The sequence below is a fragment of the Sciurus vulgaris genome (assembly GCF_902686455.1).
Source record: "Sciurus vulgaris genome assembly, chromosome: 2".
Lineage (NCBI taxonomy): Eukaryota > Metazoa > Chordata > Mammalia > Rodentia > Sciuridae > Sciurus > Sciurus vulgaris.
The window spans coordinates 97,988,582-98,014,457 of NC_136462.1; the positions used below are offsets into that span (position 1 = coordinate 97,988,582).

Sequence of the window (25,876 nt, forward strand, 5' to 3'; positions counted from 1 at the left end):
GAAGGATTTGATTTCATCTTCAAATCTGAAGGTTAGTTTTGCTGGGTATAGGATTCTTGGTTGGCAACCATGTTCTTTCAGAGCTTGAAATATGTTGTTCCAGGCCCTTCTAGCTTTTAGAGTCTGGGTTGAGAAGTCAGCTGCTATCTGTATTGGTCTCCCCCTATATGTAGTCCGATGCTTTTCTCCCGTGGCCTTCAAAATTCTATCTTTATTTTGAATGTTAGGCATTTTCATTATAATGTGCCTTGGTGTGGATCTGTTGTGATTCTGTGCATGTGGTGTTCTGTAAGCCTCTTGTATTTGATTTTCCATTTCATTTTTCAGGTTTGGGAAATTTTCTGATATTATTTCATTGAATAGGTGTTCATTCCTTTGGTTTGTATCTCTGTGCCTTCCTCAATCCCAGTAATTCTTAAATATTGTCTTTTGATGATGTCCCATAGTTCTTGGAGATTCTGTTCATGATTTCTTACCATCTTCTCTGTTAGGGCAACTTTATTTCAAGATTAAATATTTTGTCTTCATTGAGGTTCTGTCTTCCAAGTGGTTTAGTCTTTTGGTGATGCTTTCCATTGAGTTTTTTATTTGGTTTATTGTTTCCTTCGTTTCAAGGATTTCTGTTTTTTTTTTTTTTTTTTTTTTTTTTTTTTAATAGAATCTCTATCTCTTTGTTGAAATGATCTTTTGCTTCCTGCAGGTGCTCTTTCAGCTTATTGGTATTATCATTCATTGTCTGCATTTGCTCTCTTATCTCATCCTTTGCTTTGCGAATCATCTTATTCATGTATAATCTGAAGTCCTTTTTTGCCATTCCTTCCAACATACTGTCATTGGAATCTATTAATATAGAATCTAGATTTGTTTGGATCATTTTCTTCCCTTGTTTTTTCATGTTGTTCATGTATCTTCCCCTCCAGCAGTGCAGATCTGGGGTATTGCAGATTTCCCCCTATAGGCTTACAGTGGCCCTATATGTGTCCAAAATCCTTTCTTTAAGGGGAGATCAATATTAGCAGTGCCCAATTCAGACACTATGCAATCCTAGACCAAAAAGCCCCATGAGGATAATACCAAAATTGTCATAATATACAGAATGAGTTCAAATATTATCTTCAGTGAAACAAACAGATTTGCAATAAGGTCTGCAGTATCTAATGGAGGAGAAAGAGGATGCAGAGGGATATAGAATGTGGCTGTTAATGGGATAAGAAAAGAATATACAGAAGTTCTAGATAATAGAAAGTGTGAGAGTGTAATGAAAAGAAATTGGACATTAGCATGCAAAAAGGGAGAAAGAGACTGAGAGAACAGGTAAACAAAAGGAAAAGAGAGTAAGAAAAGTAAAGAAATAAAAACTTAAAGTTCTTCAATAAGGAGAAAAAAGAAAATCTCTAGTATAACAGTCATATAGTAATGAAACCTCCCAGTGTTCAGTAGTCTGATGCATGAGAGGTACCTGACAATGGGCTTCAAGTCTCCAGCAGGCGTCTCAGGATGGGATTTGCCCCACCTCAAGATCGGAGCTACAGCTTCCAGGATTATCCAAGATGGCCACTCTGGCTTTGAAATGTGTTGGCAAGTGGGGAGCTGCAGCTCAGGGTGTGGCCGTGGTCAGCTGGAGGTTCTGGAGGTGGGATGCGGTTAGTCAGGCCGGGGTCCTGGAGGTTCGGTGTGTTTGGTGTGGTTGCGGGATCCTGGAGGCTGGGTGTAATCAGTGGGTTTGGGGTCCCCGTGATAGGGTGCAGTCAGTTGGTCTGGGAGTCCTGGCGGCAGGGAGCAGTCAGTCGATGTGAGGGCCCCAGAGGCAGGGAGTGATCAGTCAGGCTGAGGGATCCTGGAGACAGGGCTCAGTCAGTCCAGCCAGGGGTCCTACGGGGCCTGGCTGTTGTCTCAAATGGCAGCAGGCATGTGTCCGAACATTCTTGCATTGTGTCACATGTGAGCTTTTGGGGGCACCTCATATCCAAATGATAACACTATTTCTAGAATCTGGTGAACCCAACCAAGAAGGGCAAGAACCAAGGATCAGCAAGTTCCATAATATTAAACACCAGAATACAGAAAATAAATACATGGTTAATATAATCTAGTGTTGAATAATCCTTCCCTTTCTTGGATAAAAAGTACTTGGTCCTGATATAAAAAGGAAGATAATGTATTGATTCAAATACTTTTGAAGGCTTTCTATGTACCAAACTATGTGGTTGACACAAAAGATACAAAATTCTACTCAATTTAGTCCTTATTTTATGTCAAGGCAGATGTGAAATTATTTTGCACATTGCCTGGTCCACAATAAGTTCTTAATATCAATTAGTTTCTCTCATTTCTTCCTAATTAAACACTGGTTGAGCGACAACATCTTGACATTATTACAAGTAAAAATTTCAAATTACTTTCTAAACATGGACTAATGCAAAGAATGGTATTAATGTAGGGCCATGAGACCCAGATGAAGTGTGTCATTTTGAAAATTAGACTTTATATGATCTATTCAATTTCATAGGAAATTATTATCATGCAGGGTTTAGAAAAAAGTGAAGAACAATATAAAAGAGCTGAAATCCCCAAATTATCTTTGCAATTAATTGAATGTTTACATATATTTTAAATTTCAACTTTATTTCCTTAATAAACTTATACAGGCATATAGTTTAAAGAATCAATATTAATAAACTCTTAATAGTTTCTCACATATCACTGACACCACATTCTGCTTCCCAGAATCAAACATTTTTATTTGGTTCATATCCATATTGTACCAAAAAATGTCAATATTTGATGTTTTAATTTTATGCATATCTATTCATTTCCAATTAGGAAAGAAGATTTTGCAATCTTACACCCTCTATTCCATCCTCACCATATACAATATCACTTCTACACTTTTCAACAAATGTCAAATGTTATAATTTTCATATTGAACATGTTATAATTTTTATTTTAGAAATAGCAGTATTCATATATTTTATTGTATGAATATTAGTATTCATTACATTAATTACATAAAAATCTTATTCACAGCTGAGCCAAGTAGTATGCTGCATTTATCTTTACTTTCTTGATAAAATTTGTTTTCTCTAAAGTTAATAATTGTCTAATATTTTATTTATTTCTAACACTTAAAATCAACTTCCAAAACTTTCTATTGTGTTCCAATATGAACATTTATTTTTCATTACACAACTATTATACTGGGATCTGTCCTTGTTTTAGTCAGTTTTTTCATTGCTGTGACTAAAAATACCTCACAAGCACAATTTTACGGAAGGAAAAGTCTATTTGGGGGCTCACAGTTTCAGTGGTCTCAGTCCATAGACAGTTGGCTCCATTACTTAGGGCTTGAGGTGACGCAGAACATCATTGCGGAAAGTGTGGCAAGGACAAGCAGCTCACATGATGATCAGAATGCAGAGACTCCAGATACAAAAATGGTACAAAGTCATGCCTCACTGACCTACCTCCTCCAGCCACACTCTACCTGCCTTCAGTTATCAGCCAGGGGATTAATTATCATCAGGAGATTAATTCACCTATTGGGGTAAGGTTCTCATAACCCAATCATTTTATCTCTAAATCTTCTTGCATTGTCTCACACATGACCTTTTGGGGGACACATCACATAAATTATTTATAGGTAAGATCTTATTACTGCCATTTATTTCTAAATCATTAGTTCCTTTCTACCTCTCTTGTTAGATAACTTTGTGACTTGGGTATTTTCCATAATGCTAAGCTTTGCTGATTATCATATGTGTTATCTTCTATAATTTTTTGTTTTATGGTTATCATGAAGCTTACATAAAACATCTTATAACTGACTGTTAAACTGGTAGAAGCTTAAATTATGTTACATGTAAAACCTCTGGTCTTTTTACCCTCCTTTCCATGAATTATATTTTTATCCCAATTTACATCTTATATTGTGAATTCCTTAAAAACTTATAGCTTTAATTATTTTTGACCTTTTTGATTTTTAAACTCTAATACTAGAAATATGATTGATTTATATACCACCATTGCAGTATTGGAGTATTCTAAATTTGACTATGCATTTATCTCAAACAGTGAGCTTTATATATTGTTATGATTTCCTGCTATAATTATTGTCCTTTGATTTCTGCTGGTAGCAGTCCCTTAAGCATTTCTTATTAGGCAGGTTAGTGGTAATGATTGCCCTGAGTTTTTATTTATCTAGAAAATACTTCATTTCTTCTTGTTTTTGAAGGACAAACTTTTCCAGGTAAAATATTCTCAATTGGTAGGTTTTTTTTTTTTTTCAATCGCTTGAAATATATCATCCCCCTTTTGACCTACAAGTTTTCTTCTGAGAAATACTGTTGATACTCAAATGTAAATTTCCTTATATTTGTATATTTTTTAGCTCCTACTGCTTTAAAAAATTCTCCCTTTGTCTTGGACTTTGAGAATTGAATATAGTATGCTTTAGATCAGACATCATTGGATTGAATTTGTTCATGGATCTTGAGTCTTATAGATCTGGAGGTCCATGCCTCTCTTAAGACTTTGGAAATTTTCAGCACTTATTCATTAAATAACTTTATGTAGCTTTATCTGTCTCATCTCAATCTGGAATGTTAATGCAATATTTTTTTACTCATTATGTCTCTTCAGTCTCATAAGCTTTCTTCACTCTATTTCATTGTCTTCTTTCTTTCTTTTCTTTCTTTCTTTCTTTCTTTTCTTTCTTTCTTTCTTTCTTTCTTTCTTTCTTTCTTTCTTTCTTTCTTTCTTTCATCGTATTCTGATTGGATAATTTCAAAGGAACCGTCTTCAAGTTAAAAAAATCTTCTGTTTTATCTGTATTTTAAATTTCATTCATTAAATTCTTGCCTTGAACATTTCAGTTTGGTTCTTTTTTATGTTATCTGTGTCTTTGTTGAATTTCTCATGTAGATAGTGAATTGTTTTTCCTTATATCACTAAATGGTCTATCTAATTTATCTTGTATTTCACTGCTTATCCTTAAGATCACTATTTTGATTTCCTTTTCTGGCAATTATACATTTTTGTTTCTTTTGGAATTAGTTAATGGAGAGGTTATTTTGTTTCTTTGATGACGTCATGTTTCTTTGCTTTTCATGTGTCTGCGCCCTATTGATGTCCGTGCATCTGGTAAAGTGTTTACCTTTTCCAAACTTTACGAGGTGGTTTTTCAATGGGGAAGACTTTGCATCTGCAGATGGGTCTGAGGCATCTTGTTGATCAGGGTACTATGACTCTGGTCCCAGGTGGCAGAGTGGTGTAACTCTTAGCAGATCCTTCAGTTGAAGTCAATGTCTGCAATGATTGCAGTTTGTTGTCAGTAATCTAGGCTGCAGGAATTTATGACAATGGCACCATATTTTATTAGATTCCTTAGTGGGAAGGGCTTATGGGATCCTATTGTTCTTGTTTTTCCCCACAGTGTAATGTCTTAACTGAAACGATCCCTCTTATGTTAGGTCTGTATGGTTCCTTAGCAGTCATAGTTGTACTGGGAACTCAGGGCACAGATTCTCATGTGTCTATGGAGTCTGTCCTGGGCACCAGGTCTTACAAACTATATGATACTTGAAACTTGGAACTTGAGTCACAGGTTTCACTCTCTGAGGCACAAGCTAGGGTCTCTGTTTCTGTAGCATACCTCAACAGCTTAGGCCTACAGGATAGGGATGTAACTGTGACTCAACCTTGGGGGGTCTTAATGCTCAGGACTCTGGGAGGGCTATCCAACAATTTTGTTCAAGTGTTATTTTTCTGATATTGTTGAGTTATCTGTTTGTGCTCTCTTTTAGCTCACTTCACTTTCTTAAAACAATTATTTGAATTCTTTATCAGGCAATTTGTATTCTCCATTTCTTCTTGGTAGGTACTGGATGATGTTTTCTTCCACTATTGATATAATGTGCTCTTGTATATATTTTTAAAATTTCTTCTTCGATCCTTACTTTGATGTCTGTGAATCTGATGGAGCATTCACCTCTTGCAGACTTTACCGGTTATTTCTGTGATGAAAGAACTTAAACTGTGGGTGAGTGGGAAGTGCCAGATAGGTGAGATACTGTGGTTCTGGCTCAGGTGAAGGTTGCAACAGCTTAATTTTTATGCAGCAATGTTAGCTAAAGTCAGCATTGCAAAGGTTTTCAGTGGCCATGGCTATGGTCTTCACAGCAGTTCTGAGGGCTCTTAAGGTTTTCAGTGGTAAAGGCTTCTGGGACGTTCTTAATTTATTTCCTTCCATGGTACAAGTCATTGCTTTAGGAAGTCTCACTTGGGGCCAGGTCCACCTTGTGGGAATTCTTTATTGTGGCCGTGGCACCAATGTTTGATATGCAACTGCTCATGAAGTAGTCATGGAGCCAGGGCCTGAAGAATGGGCACAGATGGAGGAATTGTGGCTCCAGAGTATAGGATCAACTGTGGGACTGGTGGACCTTCTATAGCACTGGTAATGGTGTGGGCACTTTTGGAGTACTGAGGATAAAATTCTGGAGTGTGCATGTATGTAGAACTATAGTATCTCTGAGGTCTGGGGTGTGGGTGCTCCCATGTGGCACTAGCTCTGGTATCTAAGGTTTGTGGGTGGGCTATTTGCCTTAAGATCTGGGGTCAAGGGCATGGGAACATGCAGATTACTGTTGCTTTTGAGTCTTCTTTGAGGCTGCTCCTGCTACAGCAGTGACTCTGATGTTCATAATATAGACATTTATGGAATGGCTGTAGGGCCAGAGTCTTGAGGCTTAGGCATGTGCAGAGTAACTATGGCTTTGGGTCCAAGATGTAGTTTCACTGAGATGGTAGTTTTGATGTGTGGGGTATGGGAATGCACATTGCTGCCATAGAACCTGGGCCCAGAGTGCAGGTGTGCACAGAGGTAGTAGTTCCAACATCTGGGGCATATATAGATTTAAGGATATGGTGTCTTGGGCAGCATTACAGTGGTTCTTTATTGAAGTGAGAGCACAGCAACATCTCCCTCTCCAGGAGGCCCACAACAGCAATGAATGTGATTATCTCAATGGCCAAAGTTACCAGTGTCCTTTGTGGAGCAGGTGCCAATGTCTGCATTGATGAACACCGAGGAGACAGCAATGTGAAATCTCCAGGGACTCTGTGCCTGCTGTGGGGTTGTTGAGGTCTCGGCAACAATAACTGCCATAACACTTTGCAGAGCAGACCTCTGGGAACAACAGTAGTACCTGACCACATTGCTGAATTCTGATAACCCATACCCTTCTTTGTTCTAGCCATTTCTAGATATTCACAGGTGCTGGTCTTCCCAGTGATATTTCCTGGTACTTATTCTACTTTTTTCTCCCCTGTGTTCCTTCAGGTTTTTGAAATTGGTTCCTTTTAGGTTATACATAACATTAGGATTATTTTGACATATTTATAAAAGCATGGAATACTAATTTGCTCTAATTAGGTCCCCTGAGTTTCCCCTTTCCCTCCCTTCCTCTCTTCCCCTGTTCCCTTTCTTTACTCTACTCTTCCTGCTATTTAAGTTTTAAAAATTTTTAATTTTTAGTTAGTGTCTTGTGGAATACAACATTATGGTGAGATTCACAGTAGTATATTCACATATGAACATAGGAAATTTAGGTCTGATTCATTCTGTTGTTCTTTCCTTAACTGTCCCCTTCTAGTGCCCTCTCAGTTCCCTTCATCTAGTCTACTGATCTTTTATTCTAGTTTGATGGAATATTTACCCCTTTTCCCCTTTCCATTCCCCCATTTTGACTAGCTTCCAATATCAGAGAAAACAGTTGACCTTTGACCTTTGGCTTTGAGCTTGGCTTATTTCACTTAGCAGGTGGGACCTCCAATTCCATATATTTACCAGCAAATGCCACAATTTCATTCTTCTTTATGGCTGAGTAATTCTCCATTGTGTACCTACACCACATTTTCTTTATCCATTCTTCTGTTGAAGGGCACCTAGGGTTCCATATCTTGGCTATTGTGAATTATGGTGCTATAAACATTGATGTGACTGTATCCTTATAGTATGCCTGATTTAGATCTTTTGGATACATACCTGGAGTGGGATAGCTGGGTCGTAGGGTGACTCCCATTCCTATTTTTTTGAGAAATCTCTGTACTACTTTCCAGAGTGGATACTCTAATTTGCAGTCCAACCAAACAATGCATGAATGTACCCTTTCCCCCACATCCTTGCCACATTATGATTTGTATTCTTGATAATTGCCTTTCTGACTAGAGTGAGATGAAATTTCAATGTAGTTTTGATTTGCATTCCTGTAATTGCTAGAGATGTTGAACATTTTTCCATGTATTTGTTGGCAATTTTTCTCCTTTTGAGAAGTTTGTTTAGTTCTTTTGCACATTTATTAATTGGGATATATATATATATATATATATATCTATATATACACACATTTTTGTATCATATTTTTTGAGTTTATATATTCTTGGATAGTTAGATGCCCTATATGAAGACACAGGTGGTGCAGATCTCCAATTATGTAGACTATCTCTTCACTCTCTTGTTTCCTTTGCTATGGAGTTTTTTAGTCTGATTGCCATCCCACTATTATTTTTATTTTATTCTTGTAATTTTTGAAATCTTGTTAAGAAAATCAGTTCCTGTGTCAACTTGTTGAGGAGTGCTGGGCCTACATTTTCTTCTAGAAGTTGCGAGTTTCTGGTCTAATTCTTAGGGTCTTTGATTTCACTCTGAATTGACTTTTAGGCAGGGTTAGAGATAGAGGTCAAGTTTTTTCTCTCTACATATGGATTTCCAGTTTTCCCCAGCACCATCTGTTGAAAAGACTACACTTTGCTCCAAGCAAATGTTTTTGGCACCTCTGTCTAGTATCAGATAATTGTATTATGTAGGTTATTTCTGTGTTGTGTCTTCTATTCCATGGTCTTGTATCTGTTTTGGTGTCAGTATCAAATTGTTTTTGTTACTATAGCTCTGTAGTATATTTTGAGGTCTGGTATTGTGATGCCTCCAGTATCACTCTTTTGGCTCAGGATTGCTTTGCCTATTCTGGGTCCTCTTATTTTTCCAAATTAATTTTAGAATTGCTTTTCCTAGTTCTGTGAAAAAAGTCATTGGTATTTTGGTGGGAATTGCATTGAATCTGTATAATGTTTTTGGTAGTATGACCATTTTAATAATATTGATTTTGCCTATCCAAGAACATAGAGGTCTTTCCATCTTCTATGATCTTTTTCAATTTCTTTTGTGTTTCTATAGTTTTCACTGTAGAAGTCCTTCAACATCATTTGTTAGATGAGTTTTCAAGTATTTACTTTTTTTGAGGTTTTATTGTGAATGGAATAGTTTTCCTAATTCTCTTTCAGCTGACTCACTATTTGAGTATAAGAAAGTGATGCTTTATGTATGATATCTTGTATCCTCAAGTTTTACTACATTTTCAGCTGCAGAAATCTTTCAGTGGAATTTTTTTTAAACTTCTAAATACAGGATCATGTCATCAGCAGAGATAATTTGAGTTCTTCTTTTCCTATTTGTATCCCTTTAATATCTTTTTCTTATTTGATTGCTCTAGTTAGAGTTTCGAGAACTATGTTGAATAGGAGTGATAAGAGTGGGAATCCTTGTCTTGTTCCTGTTCTTAGAGAAAAATACTTTCAGTTTTTTCTCCATTCAGTATGATGTTGGCTTTGAGTTTGTCATATAGCCTTTACAATGTTGAGGAATTTCCTTGTATCCCTATTTTCTATAACGTTTTAAACATGAACTGGTGTTGCACTTTGTTAAATACTTTTCTTGCATCCATTGAGATAATCATGTGATTCTTGTCCTTAAGTCTATTTATGTGGTGAATTACATTTGTTGATTTGCATATGTTGAACCGACCTTGGATCCCTGGAATGAAACCCACTTTTGTGGTGCACTATCTTTTCAATGTGTTTTTGTATGCAATTTGACAATAATTATTAAGAATTTTTGCATTTATCCATTTATCAAGGATATTGGCCTGAAGTTTTCTTTCTTTAATATGTCTTGGTATTGGAAATGTGTTTTTTGGTATTAGGGTGATACTGGTTTCATAGAACGAATTTGACAGTGATTCCCCCTTTTCTATTTAACAGAACAGTTTGAGAAGGATTGGTAATAGTTCTTTAAAGGTCCCATAGAATTCAGCTGAGAACCCTTCCAGTCATGGACTTTTCTTTGTTGGGATGTTTTGATAGTTGCTTCAATTTCATTTCTTGATATTTATCTGTTTAGGTTTTCTATATCCTCATGGTTCAATTTGCGTAGGTCATATGTCTCCAGGAATTTGTTAATATCTTCAAGATTTTCCAGCTTATTAAAGTATAAATTTTCAAAATAGTTTCTGATGAGTCTCTGGATTTCAGTGGACTCTGTGATATGTCCTTTTTTATCTCTAATTTTATTTATTTGGCTCTTATCTCTCTTTATTTTGGTTAATTTGGCTAAGGTTTATCTATCTTGTTTATCCTTTCAAAAAACCAACTTTTTCTTTCATTGATCCTTTATTTTTTAAAATTCTCCATTTCATTGATTTCAGCTCTGATTTCAATTATTTCCTGTCTTCTACTGACTATGATGGTTTGTTCTCCTTTATTTAGGGCTTTGAGGTAAAATGTTAAATTATTTATTCAGTATGTATTTTTTAATATATAAACTCAGTGCTATAAATTTTTCTCTTAACAGTGCCTTATACTGTCCCAGAAATTTTATATGTTGTGTCAGTATTCTTGTTTGTTTGTAAAAAAAAAAAAAACCTTTTATTTCTCCCTGATATTCTGCTATCTATTTAATGAGTCAAAAGTGTATTATTTAGGGCCTGGGGTTGTGGCTTAGGGGTAGAGTGCTTGCTTACCCAGCACATGTGAGGCACTGGGTTTGATCCTCAGCACCAAATAAAAAATAAATAATAAAATAAAGGCATTGGTCCATCTACAACTAAAATAAAATATTTTAAAAGTGTATTATTTAGTCTCCAGGCATTAGGGTGGTTTCTGGTTTTTATATTGGCATCAATTTCATTCTTTCTTTTCTTTTTTGGTCGTGCTGGGGATTGAAGGACCTTGAGAATGCTGGGCAAGTGCTCTACTCACTGAACTACCTCACCCAGACCTTTATATTGGCATTGATTTCTAAATTCACTCCTTTATGTATGATAGGATGCAAGGAATTATCTCCATTTTTTATTTAATAAGATTTGCTTTGTGACCTAAAATATGTTCTATTTAGAAAATGTTCCATGCACTGCTGAGAAAGTATTCATTGTTGATGGATGAAATAGTCTATTGATGTCCATTAGGTCCATTTGGTTAATAGTATTTGTTTTAGATCTGAAGAATCTTTACTTAGTTTTTGTGTGGATGCTCTATCTAGTGGTAAGAGAGGTTGTTGAAGTCACCCATGTTATTTTATTGTGGTCTGTTTGATTCATAACATTGAGAAGAGTTTGTTTTATGTACACAGATGCACCGTTATTTGGGAAATAAGTATTTAAAATCATTATGTCTTATTCTTGGATGATTTCCTTGACAGTGTGAAGTGACCTTTGTTTCTTCTGATTAATTTTGACTTGAAGTCACTTTGTCTGACATGAGAAAGAGTACCCTGCTACAGATTCTTAGTTGGACTCCTAATCCCTCCTTGGAACTATTTCTGTTCTTGGATTGCTAAATGGTTTTGTTGTTATTGTTGTTGATAGTTCTACTCTGTCATCTTGCTCACATAACAACATTCTCTCATAAGGACACTCATCATTTTGGATTAGAACCCACCTATATTATCTCACTTAACTTGAACAAATTTTCTAAAGGCCCTATCCCAAATACAGTCACATTACAAGCTGTAATGAGGGTTAAAAACTACAGAACTTCAACAAATTTGGAGGGAAACACCAATTCAGTCCATAAAAAAATCTGTTGAAAAATTTTCCACTCTTCAGAGCAGCAAGTAGTTATTTTACATATACATTAAATTTTTATTTCTGTGGCAATCCAGTTTTATATATGATTTCACTGTTCATTAAGTCTAAAATTAAGAGTAGTTAATTTTGATAAAATTTTCAGAAGAAAAAATTTTAAATAGTCATCAATATGGGATATTTCCAAGACAAAGAACTACCAGTTTTTTGAGAAAGAAACAATGCAATCCCAAAATTTTAGGAACCAATAATAACCAATACTTAAAATATATTTTTATACCTGACATCCAAAGAAAAATGTTATTCCCCAATCTTCTTTAAATTCATCATTAAAGAGGTCACTAGATTCTGGAAATGATTCCTGGATGTGCATATAGCTTGTGCAGATAATCAGGATACAGCTACAAAAAACAGTTCATAATAAACTTAATTTTTTGTAACATATACTGTCTTATAAACATATCTTAACTATCAAAGAAATTACTAGCTTGTGAAATATGTATATGCGGTGTATATATCTCTTTTCTTCTGACTTGTGTTTAGCCCATTTTATTACTCTTTGTAACTCTGAGGGGCATGAACCATAAGAGTTGAAATATTTAGGCTAATCTGAGTGTTAGCATTTTATAAAATTATATAAAGAAGGAAATTAATTAGTTTGATGATTAGCCATTTATTTATTTAACCTTGTTACTGCTATTGACTTTTAGAAAATGATGTATTGGGTTATCATTATAAACAGTGTATTTAATAATTGGTGCTTGTTTCAATGAGTTTACATACTATTACTGGAATTGTTTAATATTAAAATCATGATCATATATCAACAAATTATGGGACTACCAGTAATCAATTTGCTTTCAAATCTCTAAACTATTATCTCTCTAAGGTAATGACTAAACCTAGAAAGTAAATTTCTGTATTAAAGAGATTTATAGCACAATTATTATATTTTATTCAGATAAATATTTATAATCAACAGTTAATACCTTAATTCTGTAAAATTTTAGAACTAGAAGGGTCCTTAGAGGTTACTGTGGCAGACTGAGTAGTGGTTCAAAAAGATATACATGTTCTAATCTCTGGAACTTGCAAAGGTTACTTTATATGGCAAAAGGGTTTACAGATAAAATTAAACTACAGATCTTGGAAATTTATCTAGATTCTCCTGTTGGCTCTTAAATGTAATCATAAAGTTCTTAGAACAGCGAAGCTGAGCAAAATTTGATGAGAGAGGAAAGAAAAAGGTAATGTAGAGGCACAGACTAGAGTGATATAACCATAAACCAAAGATTACTGGCAGCCACCAGAAGCTAGAAGAGGCAAAGAATGGATCATTCTGGGGGCTACTAAAGAAAACAGTTTTTGCCATACCTTGATTTTACCCTATAAGATTCATTTTGGGCTTCTGGTCTCCATAACTAAGAAAATGAATTTATGTTGTTTTAAAACAACTAAGTGATACGCTTAAATATCTATTAAACAGCAATAGAAAACTCAAATTTGATAGTAAAATAGTGTTGATTTTAAACCTCCATGATTTTTTGTGGGATGGGAAGATACATGAGGAAAAGGAGAAAACTCTGTAATGGATTGTATTTAATTTTTTTGAATGAACCAAGAAATCTTTACTACCAGAAATGATCACATAGTATATCTGTGGTGTATAGATTATATAAACAATTGAAACATTGAATAAGTTGAATAAGGAATGAAGGATTATTGGACATTGGAAGAAAAGGAAGTAAACACCACACTAAATATTTTGGTTCATATTAATGTACTTAATAGTGGGAACTGAAGAAATGAGCATAGGACAAGGAGTCTAATTACTAAGGTATGTACCTTGTTTGTTCTCAAACAAGTCTTTGAATCTGATTAAACAAACTTCTAATTTTCCCTTGGGAAAAGACACTGCAAATAGAAACCCAGAAAAAGTCAAATCATGACTTGAGAGAGTAACAATTGTATTGTCTATTAAATGACACATAAATCTTGGGGGAGAACATTTGGATCATAAAAGTAGGACCAAGAAGGGAGATACGTAATGGGACCACTTCAACCACTTTAAATAGGGTTATATCCTTTATAAGAGTCTTGTGATAAAGCATGCTTTTATTATATCAAGCCATGTAGGAAGCTAGGCATACTCAGTAAATGCACATTAATATAAAATCCACAATAGGATATATTAGTAAAAGAATACAGTTTAGGAAAAAAGTGTTTTTACTCTGCAGATAATTTAATAACAAAAATTTTAATAATTCACTTTTTTCCTTGAAAAAAAGAAAAAAACAATTTCAATATCAGCAAAGGAAATCATACTTCTTTCAGAAGGCACTATTCTATAAGACAAAAATTTAAGATTCCCACTGTAACCAAAACCTAGTTATGAACCTGAGAGTGGTGAATGGATGTCAAGATTCATAGGTTATTTGTATCAGATCCAGATATGAAACTGAATTCTTATTCCAAGTCACTACTGTTTTCCCTCTACCACATTTTACATATGCATTCGTGAGTAAGACAGGTCAAGGATAAACATAAGTGTTTGGAAACTATGAATACAGGTTTTATATATTTTCATTGTGAAGGACACTTTGTATTTAGTCTGCCTTACCAATGAAAACATTTAAAATTCTAAAATAATTATGTATTTCTGATTTATAGATTGCCAAGCAACAAAGTATTTGAATATGGCTTGTGTTTGAAATGCTAGCTATTAAATGTAAAAATGTCCAATGAAATTTCTACATTCTTCATTTTACTTTACTCAAGAATATTATTTTAATCAAACTTATTCATTAGCATAACAGCAAAAAAAAAACAAGCATTGATTCATAATTTATGCATTGTACTTTACTGTAACAGGTGATTTATTCTTAAGTATAACAGGCAATTTATTTTAAATAATTAAAATGATACATCACAAAGTAAAGAAAAAATCAATTTTTAGGTAAATTGAACCAACACAAGAATGTATATAGAATAAGTAAATTTTTAAAATTATTAACATTCATACAAAATATATACTAAAGAAATTCTATAGACTCTGAGGCAAGGGAATTCTGGTGGGGAGTGGCAGTAATAGCATAACACTTTAAATATTGCCATTACTTACTGTATTTCAGAAATTTTGCTTTCAAATAACAAATATGTTTTGTATATGCTAAATAAAATAACTACTTTTTCTATTTAATTCACTCTAAAATAATTAGCATAACTGTTCATTTCTACCTTTACCTGAAAGAATGCATCTTTCTGACTTACAGGTATGCTAATGAAAAGTGTCACATAACTTTCTGCAATTCTATCAAATAAGCAATCTTGATTTTTCTGTTAGGCTGAAAAATAAATTAAAATCAATATTACACTATTAGGTATAATTATAATGTACCTTAAAAAATAAAGGGGAAATACAGTTGGGAATTTATTTGTATTATATCAGTAGTTTTTCTACTCTTAAAAGGGAAGATCACTGGTATAAAGGAAGGAGGATAGGTTTTGGCATCATATGGATCTGAATTTGAATATTGCCTATGGTATTGTTATTTATTAGTTGCATTCCTTTGGTGAGATAATTATGTCCAGTTTTCTCATCTGACAGGTGTAGGTCAGATATACACGCATTAAAGAAGTGTAGTAAAATTAAATAAGGACAAAGATCATGTTTTTGTACACAAAATATGATACCTGGTACACAGAAAACACATAAAGATGAGGAGTTAGTGAAGTTTTCTTGCATAGTACTTATTATGTAGAAGGCAATCAATGGCTTAGTTAACTTTAGTTCCCTACAGTTCTAACTCATTCATTATCAGTAAGTCAGTGTGAAATATTAATGTCAATATTAAGCCCCAATGTAGCACCCTGATTCTAGCTCTACTAAGCAACAAAGAGGTGAATTAGAATCTAAATTCATTATACAATAAAGATTAATTAAACAGTTCCAATTCATTTATGATATTGCTATAGAAGTGCAAACTGGCATTAAAGATTTTTGGTAACAAAACCCCCCATATTATCAAATTTGAGGTAGTTTGCTATGAAATCATCAAACAAAATGACCTGGGATTTATAGACACATAGATCTTAGACTTTAAAATGAAACTACATATCACCTAGCTTAAATCCTTCTATTGTGGGTGACTGCACTGATTTCAGAAATGTTAAGAGAATTATTATTTTAAAATCTATTTGTTCTTTTAGTCATATTTGACAGCAGAATCCATTTTGATAACAATTATACAAGCACAGAGTATATCTTATGCTCATTAGAGTTCCCATTCTTATGGATGTACATGGTGGTGGAATTCACTGTATGATTTTCATATATGTACATGGGAAAATTTTGTCAGATGTCAGATTCATTCCACTGTCTTTCCTTCGCTTATTCCCCATTCCTTCCCTCCATTTCCCATCGTCTAATCTACTATTTCTATTCTTCCCTTCATTCTTGCCCTTATTGTGAGTTAGCTTCCACATTTAAAGCAATCCAATAATCAAGAATTAGACAAGAATCCAGGTCCCTTACCTTCCAATACAATTTGCATAGTTGTTTATTAACTTCCTTGCTGTTATCATAGTAGCAGTAATAGTAATAACAGCAATTCTGATTTACTTATATCAGTAGTTCTGACATATAGTTATTTGAGAATTAAATGAGATATATATCTATATATGTACAATACAAATATAATTACTCAAGAAAGCATGTTTCAACCACACAATCTCTATTTAACACCCATGAAGAGGAGAAAAGAGTGCCAAGATATATTTTTTATTAATATGATTCAACTTAGTGTCTGTATCATAAGAAACTAAATAGCAAGATGGTAGGATCATTATTTTGTAAATGTTTTGTTAAGCTTGATAAAAAAAGTATCTGTAGCTGGTTGGGCATTGGATGAGCAAGATATTCATTAGATCAAGTTACTTCACATATGTTAAATTATCCTGCATTTCAAGAATAAATCTTATTGGTTATGGTGTCTAACCCTTTTAATATGCTACTGATTTGGTTTGCTAGTATTTTTGATGATTTTTGCATCCATATTCATCATGAGAAATATTGGTCTGTAATTTTTGTTCTGTTTTTCTGTAGTATCTTTGTCTGGCTTTGCTACCTTGGTAATGCTTCCTAACTTGTAGGATGAGATAGTAAGTATTCCCTCCTCTTCGTTTTTTTAGAAGATATGAAGTTTTATGTTCATTCTTCTTTAAATATTGGTGGATTTTCTTTAATTTCTTTTTTAAAATTTGTGTTGATCATTATTTCTTTTCTTATGCTTACTTTAAGTTTCACTCATTCTTCTCTTTCTAGCTTGTTAAGATAGAATCTGAGATTATTTTATGAGAACGTTCTGCTTTTTCCAAATATAGACATTATAATGTAGTAAGTACTGCTTCAGTTATATTCTACAAATTTTAATCTGTTCAAAATAATTTCTGATTTCCATATTGATTCTGTTTGACCTGTGGTTATTGAGAAGTGTGCTATTTAGTTTCCAAATATTGGAGATTTTTCCAGATATTTTTACCATTATTCATTTTATCATATAATACTATTTTGCATGAAAACATACTTTGTATGGTTTGAATTATTATAAATTTATTAGGATGTTTTCATATTTCAGAATATTGTATATCTTTGTAAATATTTAATGTGTACTCAAGAACAATGTATATTATTCTGTTGTTGGCAGGTACTATGGTTTAAATGTATCTCCCCGAGTTAATGTGAAAGAAAATTGATCCCTGAGGTTGTAGTGTTAGGAGGTGGTACCTAACAGTAGGCATTTGTGTCATGGCAGCATGCTATTATCATGGAAATGGTTCAACTCCTCCTCATGGCTTTCTGCCATGGAATGTTAGAGCAAAAATGACCTTGCCAACACTAGATTGTAGACCCTAGAATCTTGGATTTTCCCAGATTCCACAGCTGTGAGCCAAATAAAATTTCTATTCATTGTAAATCAGCTATTCTGTGGTGATCTGTATAGCAACACAAAGTTAGCAAAGACTAGAGGAATGTTTCATAAATGTCAGGTTGTTTGCCAGTGTTGCTCAAGTCTTCTATATAATTTCTGATTTTCTGTATATTTTATCAATTACTGAGAGTGAGATGATGAAATCATGAACTATACTCATGAGTTTGTCTATTTCTCCTTGAAGTGTTAAAAGTTTTTATTAAATGTGTTCTGAAGAATTTTAATAGGTGCATAAATATTTTGGATTCTTATGTCATCCTGATGAACTGACCATTTTATCTTATGCAGTTATTCCCCTTGTCCCTTGTAACATTACTTCCTTGGAATCTACTTTGTATGATTAGTTCAAAAATATTGTGACTTTGCAGGTTATATGTTGTTGACTTATGGAGTTGTATGGAGGGGATAGCACTTTTTCCCTATTGCATCTTTTGGGGGGAACCAAGGTCCAATGAGCAATTTTTTTAAAATATTAAGAATAGTACAATGTCCTTACCGAAATATTTCTAGTCAAACTTGTGTGCTACTCATTTCCATTTTGTTTCCTAGATATCCCCTCTTTATCCTTTTAGTCCTAATCAGAAGTTCTAATGTTTCTGAATCAAATAAAGACCTTCTTTCTACCTAATTTGCAGACTTCTTTTCCAAACTGAATTTCTTCAACAGTTACTGATTACAGTGGACTTTGTTTAGTATTTATCAGCACATTACAACATTAAATAAAGCCTTCAACTTTATTATTCACTACAGTGTTTGATTTCATTATTTTTTTCTGATTAAGATTATTCAGAATCTTTAAATCAGATGAAAGTCTTAACTCCTGGAAAAGGAAATAGTAAATAGTATTTTTAAAGTCTAAAAACATTAAATACATGATAATCATTTCAAAAACTAATCTCTGTGAAAAGATAACATTTTTACCAGTGTTATTTCTACTTACAAATTAATTATGCTACAAATCAATTTATAAAAATAACTTTAAAAATCTTATTTGCCTTAAATTTATGGAGAAACCACCACCAAAAGGAGTCATGCAAAGAGCAATGGAGGGTTCTGAGAGAAAATGAGTCTTCCAGATTTTAAATACTCTTTCCTATGGGGAAAAAAGATATATAGAAATCAAATTAAAATATATTACAAAACATGTTAGCAAAAATATGCCTTATAAAGAGTATGTCTTCAATGTTTATAGACTATCACTGCCCAATAGATATTTAACATGAGCAATGTACATACTAAATTTTCTAGTAGCTACTTAAAAAGTAAAGGTGAATTAATTTTAATGGCATATTTTATTTATTTAACTGAATATATTTAAATATCTCTGTATAATTTATATACAATGATTAATGAAAACATTTTACATTCTTTTTGGTATTAGATCTTTGAATTATATATTTATACTCAGCATATCTCAATTTAAACACTATATTTTCATCAGAAATATTAGATTGGTATTTAGATTTCATAAAATACTTATTTACAATTTTGTTGCAAATTGAACATTTTTAAAAATTGAGCCATAGGCCATTTTTCAGATTTGTATATAAATTTATTAAAAGAAATATAATAAAAATTCAGGTTCTCAGTGACATTAGCTACATTTCATATACTCAATGACTAGTAGCTATGCAAAATACAATTTAAAATAGACCAAGAGTAGCAAAAATGTAAGATACATGCCATGATTTTTCCTATTCCTATTTCTCACTGAAGACAAATGTCAACAATTAATTAAAAAATATCTATTTCAATAAGTCATTTTACTGATCTGTGTAAATATAGTGTTTCCCCCTTAAGCAGAGAATTCATCAGAATTGGTTCATAAAGTTAAGTCTATTTAACAATTTTGGTTTAAAAATTGTAGATTCAATAGATCAGTTTTGTTTTTCACAAATGGTTATAAATACTAGATTCAGTAGATTTCAACATTTATTTTAATTAAATCCAAAAATATCAATTCAAATAAAAGTCAAGAAAAACGGCATCATGCAAACTTTTATAGCATGAAAATTATCCTGTCTTTTGTGAGGCACTTCTTTTAAATAGGCCAGTTAGTATGGATGCAACCAGTGAGAGTTTCAACTTAGATTTAGTACTTTAATGACAAATAATACATGTAATGTATACAAACATGAAAATTAGAAAATTTAAATGCACAAAAAAAATGAGCAGTTTTATCAGTAACCATCCCAACCTCATTCCATCCCTGATAATCACTGGTTGATGACCTAGTTACCTTTCTATACCAGCATCTTTTCATCATTTGGTTACTCTATAAAGATGCTACAAAAAATTCCCCACGACTTTTTTAGGCTTTAATAGGAACATATAAAAGGCCTGTGGAGAAGGGCTCTCAAAGATTTCAGGGTCAAAGTAGCACTCTAAACTATCCTAAAAGCTGATGGAATATCAACAGGAGCAAAAGCACCTGTTATGGTTACATATCAAGCCAGCGCACACTAGCATCCTCAGATTCCTGAGGCACTAATATAGTGTCTAATACATTCTCTTTTGGGAAATACATATTGCTTAAGCACCTAATTTATCATAGCTTTAAGTAAAGACCTGATTCATTAAATCATATTCTTAAAGTTTATTATACAATAAAAATAATATTTACATACATCAAAGTTATGGGCTTTTAAAATAAAAAGATAAATTCGTTTAGCATCCAAATGTCTGGGTATTGAGTAAGCTCATTTCTTTGAATCCTGAGAAGTTGCAACCCTAGAAAAATGGGAAATATTATAGAATGGTAATTATTTCGTTCTTCTCAGTACAGTAGTTTCATAAGACTGTATAAGACAGATACATTTAACTCTACTTAACATGATTATTTTATTCATGTTATTCTATTAAGAATAAAATATATCCCTCCTAAGAAAATTTTCATATTTTTGCTTCCATGAAAGTAAGAGCCCTTGCATATTCATATGACAGATCCAAAAGCAAAAAATAAATCAATACATAAATGCCCACAATTCAGAACTAATTTTGGCATGTACACAAATAAATAATCAAAAATTTTAACTACACCATACACAAATATGAAATAGGCAGAAAGAGAAAAATTCTATACCTGTTCTTAATTCTCTTTCCTGGCACTTTATCTATATTTATAGTTTACTTCTATATTATTATAAGCATTCCTTTAGCCCCTTGTAATACTTTTAATATATGATTTGGCAAAACAGAAACTTTTGAATACCTCTATATTCTTCTCTGTCTCCATTTCATCTGAAAGCTGGAAAATATTTAAAATAAAATCTTTAAAACTCTAAATAAAAAGATTTTTTACTTGTTAAAATTCCAATAAAGAACTCCCATAAAATATGTATATTTAATGACAATAACTATTAAAGTTTTTGTTAGAATAATTCATCTAAAGGTAATTCCAATAGATCTTGACAGTCATCTAATAAAATTCACCAAAATTTTAAAAACTTTTGAATAAAATTTAATGAATAACATAACTATCAGTGTTCCAAAGTTCCCTCAACCCAGAATAGGTAGGTTATTTTTGACATTCAGTATTTGCTTTAAGACTATAGTTTTAAAATAAAATAGTTTACATAATAAGGTTTAGATCCTCTTTGTTCTCTAGTTCTATTCTTTTGTTCCTTTTCTTTGAGATAGTCACTAAAGCCCTTTTTTTCTTTTTAGCTTGTATACCTTTCATTTGATTAAAAATACTTTACACACACACACACTTCTTTTGTGCTTTTATATTTAAAATGATATCAACTGCACATGTTACTCAGTAACTTGATTTTTTCCCACTCAATATTAGTTGTATGTACTAGAGTTGCTATTTATGTAATTAGCTAATTTCCACACAGTTTTTCCAGCAACCTACCCCATTGAACAACATAAATAATAAATTAATCAATGACTCTTGCAAGCTACTTTTACCAAAAATCCAAAGGAAAAAATGGTATCTTTATATTCTATGTAGTATTTTAGATTAGAAAGAGAGTTAAGCTAAGAACATCATTTCCTGAAGTTAGTATTTTGATACTGAAATCAACTACGGATAACAGGAAAAATCATAATGTATCAAACATAGATGCAAAAATCTAAATAAAACAAAATCAATTCAGTAATGCGTTAAAAAGTATAACCCAACAATGTGAGGGTTGTTCAACTTCTGAAAAGCTGACAGTTTAATCTGCCATGTTCACAGATTAAAGGATGAAAATAATTTCTGCTTTCAATAGAGTGGACTCATTCCATCTCCTTTCAAACCATTGAGTTCTTCAAGTCTTTGAGCCCAGTGATAGTTATATTTAATCTACATCTACATCCTATACACATACACTATAATAAACTAGGAATGAAATAAATGTTATTAATGTGAAAAATATAAGTATCTAAATATTTAAAATTATACTTAATAGCAAAGTACTAATGCCCTTATATTAATGTCAGAGATAGCATGAGAAACCCCTAAACTGAGTATTATCTCCCTAAACTGAGTATAGCTATATAGCAATATAATTTCCTATAAAACAACAACACATTTAATAACAATGAAGACATTCTCACTGATAATACTGATGAAAATTTAAGACACCTAGGGGAAAAATAAAAACAAGGAATGTGTAAACTATGATGGAGAAAATCACACAAAATTCTTGATGGACTTAAAATAATATGATTAAATTTCATGGCCTTACTAGAATAAATATCAGATAAAGAATTAAAATTTTAAAAAAACTACTAGAATAATACAAAAGAACACATATGACTCTATGACTGTGACGAAGGAAGCCTTCTAAAATATAATATCCCTAATAGAATTTTGTAAAAATTATATATACATGAAAATATAAAATTTAATATAGTAAAAAATACCATATTGGGCTAAAAGAAGGTGGGATAAACATATTATTGAGAAGAACTAATATTTTTAAAGCATAAACAGCTAAATAAAATAATTAATTTAATTAAGTATTTAATATTAGAAAGGGAACGGGTAAGGGATCAATCATAAATTCTATTGTTAAAATATAAATTTTCTAAAAGTATTACTTTAGTCATTTATAATGAAGAGTAAGACCAGAAGTTATTTGAAATTTTAAAAATAACATGAAATGAGGTGGGTGGTTGTAAGAGACAAAGTCTTTTTATAGCTTTAACATTATGCAATTTCAGAACTTTTTTTTTTTCCTTTTGGTACCAGGGTACTAAATAACTGAGCCACATTCCCAGTCATTTTTATGTTTTATTTTCAGACAGGGTCTCGCTAAGTTGCTTAGGTTCTCACTAAGTTGCTTAGCTGCTGAGGCTGGCCTGGAATTTGCTATCCTCCTGCCTCAGCCTCCTGAGTTGCTGGGATTAATGCACTTTCCATCACATGTGGCTTTCAGAACATAGTTTTGAAAAGGACTATGGACTGTCTAAAGGTATATTATAATTTTAATCAAAATCTCAAGGAGATTTTTAAATTTGACAAATATAAAGGTCATAAAAATTATTAATTTTTCTAAAGGAGGAGGGCTGATATACTACTAAGTATATTACAAATTGTTAAATAACCAAAGGATGGGATATTTATACACTAAAATGAATCTTCAAATAACTTGTAGTGATGTGTAGAGGTCAATGCTAATTGAGTATGAAAAGATGAGTCCAGCTAGTTGTTTAAAACACAAAGATAGTTGGTAGATAACAAAGGACTAAAAGAATAATTTTTAAATGTTATTATTAGTGATTATCTGTGAAATTATTGTGTTTATATTTTTCTGTGAACATACAATATTTGAAGAATAATAAAAACATAAATATCATACCATTATCTTTTTGTGTGTATGGTACTTCTCTATAAATGCCTTGTATTTTTCCAATTTTTCATAATCTTAAAAAAAGGAGAATTCAAAACATGTGAGCGTATCCTATAGAAATGAAAAATTTCAATACTTTAAAGAAATTATATGTGAAACTATTCACTGAGATCAACTAATGATTTACATAAGCATAATACTAGATAACTAGAAATGTTACATATCTTGTTTCCTTTAGTTTTTCTGAAACATATGTTCCACCTAACTTGTCTATGACTTGCACTTCTGTATCTAAAGTTTTACTTCAATCAATCTCTACTGAACAAGTTCATATTTTTCCAAACAACTCAGTGACTTACATTTGGTTATTTCATGATTACCTTAAAGTGTACACTATGGTGCAAGACCTCTGGAAAGATTAAGGGGGCTTTGAAGTTAGATAACCTAGATTTGAATATAATATCTCTTATATTTACTGAGGACAATGAATACATATACATATATATAAAATAATAATTATTTTCAAATCAGGAGGAACATTTGAAGCGATATGTTCCTATTTTCTGTGTATTTGTAGATATTTTATTTAAGAAAAGAATTTATGAATGTGTATACACACATAAGCTTTGTGTGTGTGTATATATATACATACACACATAGATACTGTGTATATGTATATTTACATCTGTGTGAATATATATGTATATTACTCAGTGTGTACATATGTACATATATACTCACATTCCACATATCATACACCTAAGATATATATATACATATATATATACAAGATATATAAATTTTGTATAAATTCAAATTTGTATAAATTTTGTATAAATTCAAAAAATGATAAAATTTTAACAAAACAAGATGAAAACTTAAGATAGTGAATTCAATAGTATATTTAAACATTCTCAGAATTTGGGAAATCTAAGGTCAAAACAGAATACTAAATATCTAAATATATAACTAAACATATTTATTTAAAGTAGAAAATACTTTATAATAACCAGAGTCATCATTTTTAAGACTTCTATATGACAAGTTTGTTCATTAAATCAAGATAAGAACCACCATTAATACTTAAAATTATTCTGGAAGTATTAATCAACACAATTCATTAAGAAAAGTACACAAATTCCAAAAAAGGAAAAATTATCATTATCATTACTTGCAGAATGCTTTTTACTCATTCATTTATTCCACACTGAATTCTAAATACTCTATATAATCTAACCTACCCCATGTAGATCAATTCTAATCCCTTTTATTTTCAGTTTTAGAAATTTATGTTCTTCTATCCTGACTCTTGCTGATTTGCTTGTTACTCTTAACATCAGTTAATACAATCTTGTGTCCATGTTTCTCTGATATTTTGCTATCTCCATCTAACTTTATAAGGTTCATAACTGTTTTTAGACTCTGTCCTAGTATCTTTGAAACTACATGTTTATGTTCAGCTAAAAATCTGTACTGGACCTTTTTAAAATGAAGAGGTTTTAAAATATATATTCTTGTTTTAAGATATTTTAAGATATATTTTATATTTTAAGATATTCTTGTTATATTCCATTCTTTATGAGAACACATATAGAGGCAGCAGATAGACCAATAGACACACAGACACATATACCATGACTTTACTTATGTAAAAAAAACAAGGCTTACTTGTTTTTTCACAAATAACTTTGTTACACTCAAATATTTTGGATGCATGGTCTTGCAAAAGAAGTGAACATTCCTTTAATCTTGACTCCATGTTCAGAGCTGCTTCAAATATTTGAGGGACATTTTTCCAGAGATGTGTATAAATTGAAGTAAATGAACTATCTTCTTTATTTTGTTCAGAATGTGAGCATATTTATCATTTTTCACATGGACTTCCCTAGGCCAACAATCCTGCCAATGGAGAGGAAATAATTTAAATCATTTTAAATAAATTTAAATAATAGAGTTCAAATCAGTGAGTGATGCAGATTTTACTTCACAGCATTGTCTTATTAAATTTTTAAAGAAAAATTGGAACAAATACTTCAGAGAAGCTACAAGAGCTTTTCCAAAAATTTGTATCTTGAATAATTTGAAAATAAGTTGTTTATGGGCATCATTCTTTAATACTTTTAGCCTTCATTTTCCCCCAAAACACCCCATTCTCCTACAAAATAACAATATAACATCAGAATCA

At 32.0% G+C, this 25,876-nt stretch overlaps 1 protein-coding gene across 1 annotated transcript in view; it reads right to left on the minus strand.

The window, feature by feature from the left end:
• Positions 1–25,543, minus strand: part of FAM227B (family with sequence similarity 227 member B) — a gene marked incomplete at both ends in the record, with an annotated part of 150,065 nt that extends 124,522 nt beyond the window's left edge. The window contains 10 exon segments of the mRNA XM_079129696.1: positions 12,196–12,225; positions 12,228–12,283; positions 12,285–12,316; positions 18,901–18,944; positions 18,947–18,998; positions 20,533–20,599; positions 20,601–20,635; positions 21,117–21,152; positions 23,701–23,765; positions 25,360–25,543. Of these exon segments, the coding sequence (XP_078985822.1) occupies positions 12,196–12,225; positions 12,228–12,283; positions 12,285–12,316; positions 18,901–18,944; positions 18,947–18,998; positions 20,533–20,599; positions 20,601–20,635; positions 21,117–21,152; positions 23,701–23,765; positions 25,360–25,543 (601 nt within the window).
• Between the last annotated feature and the right edge of the window lie 333 nt (positions 25,544–25,876).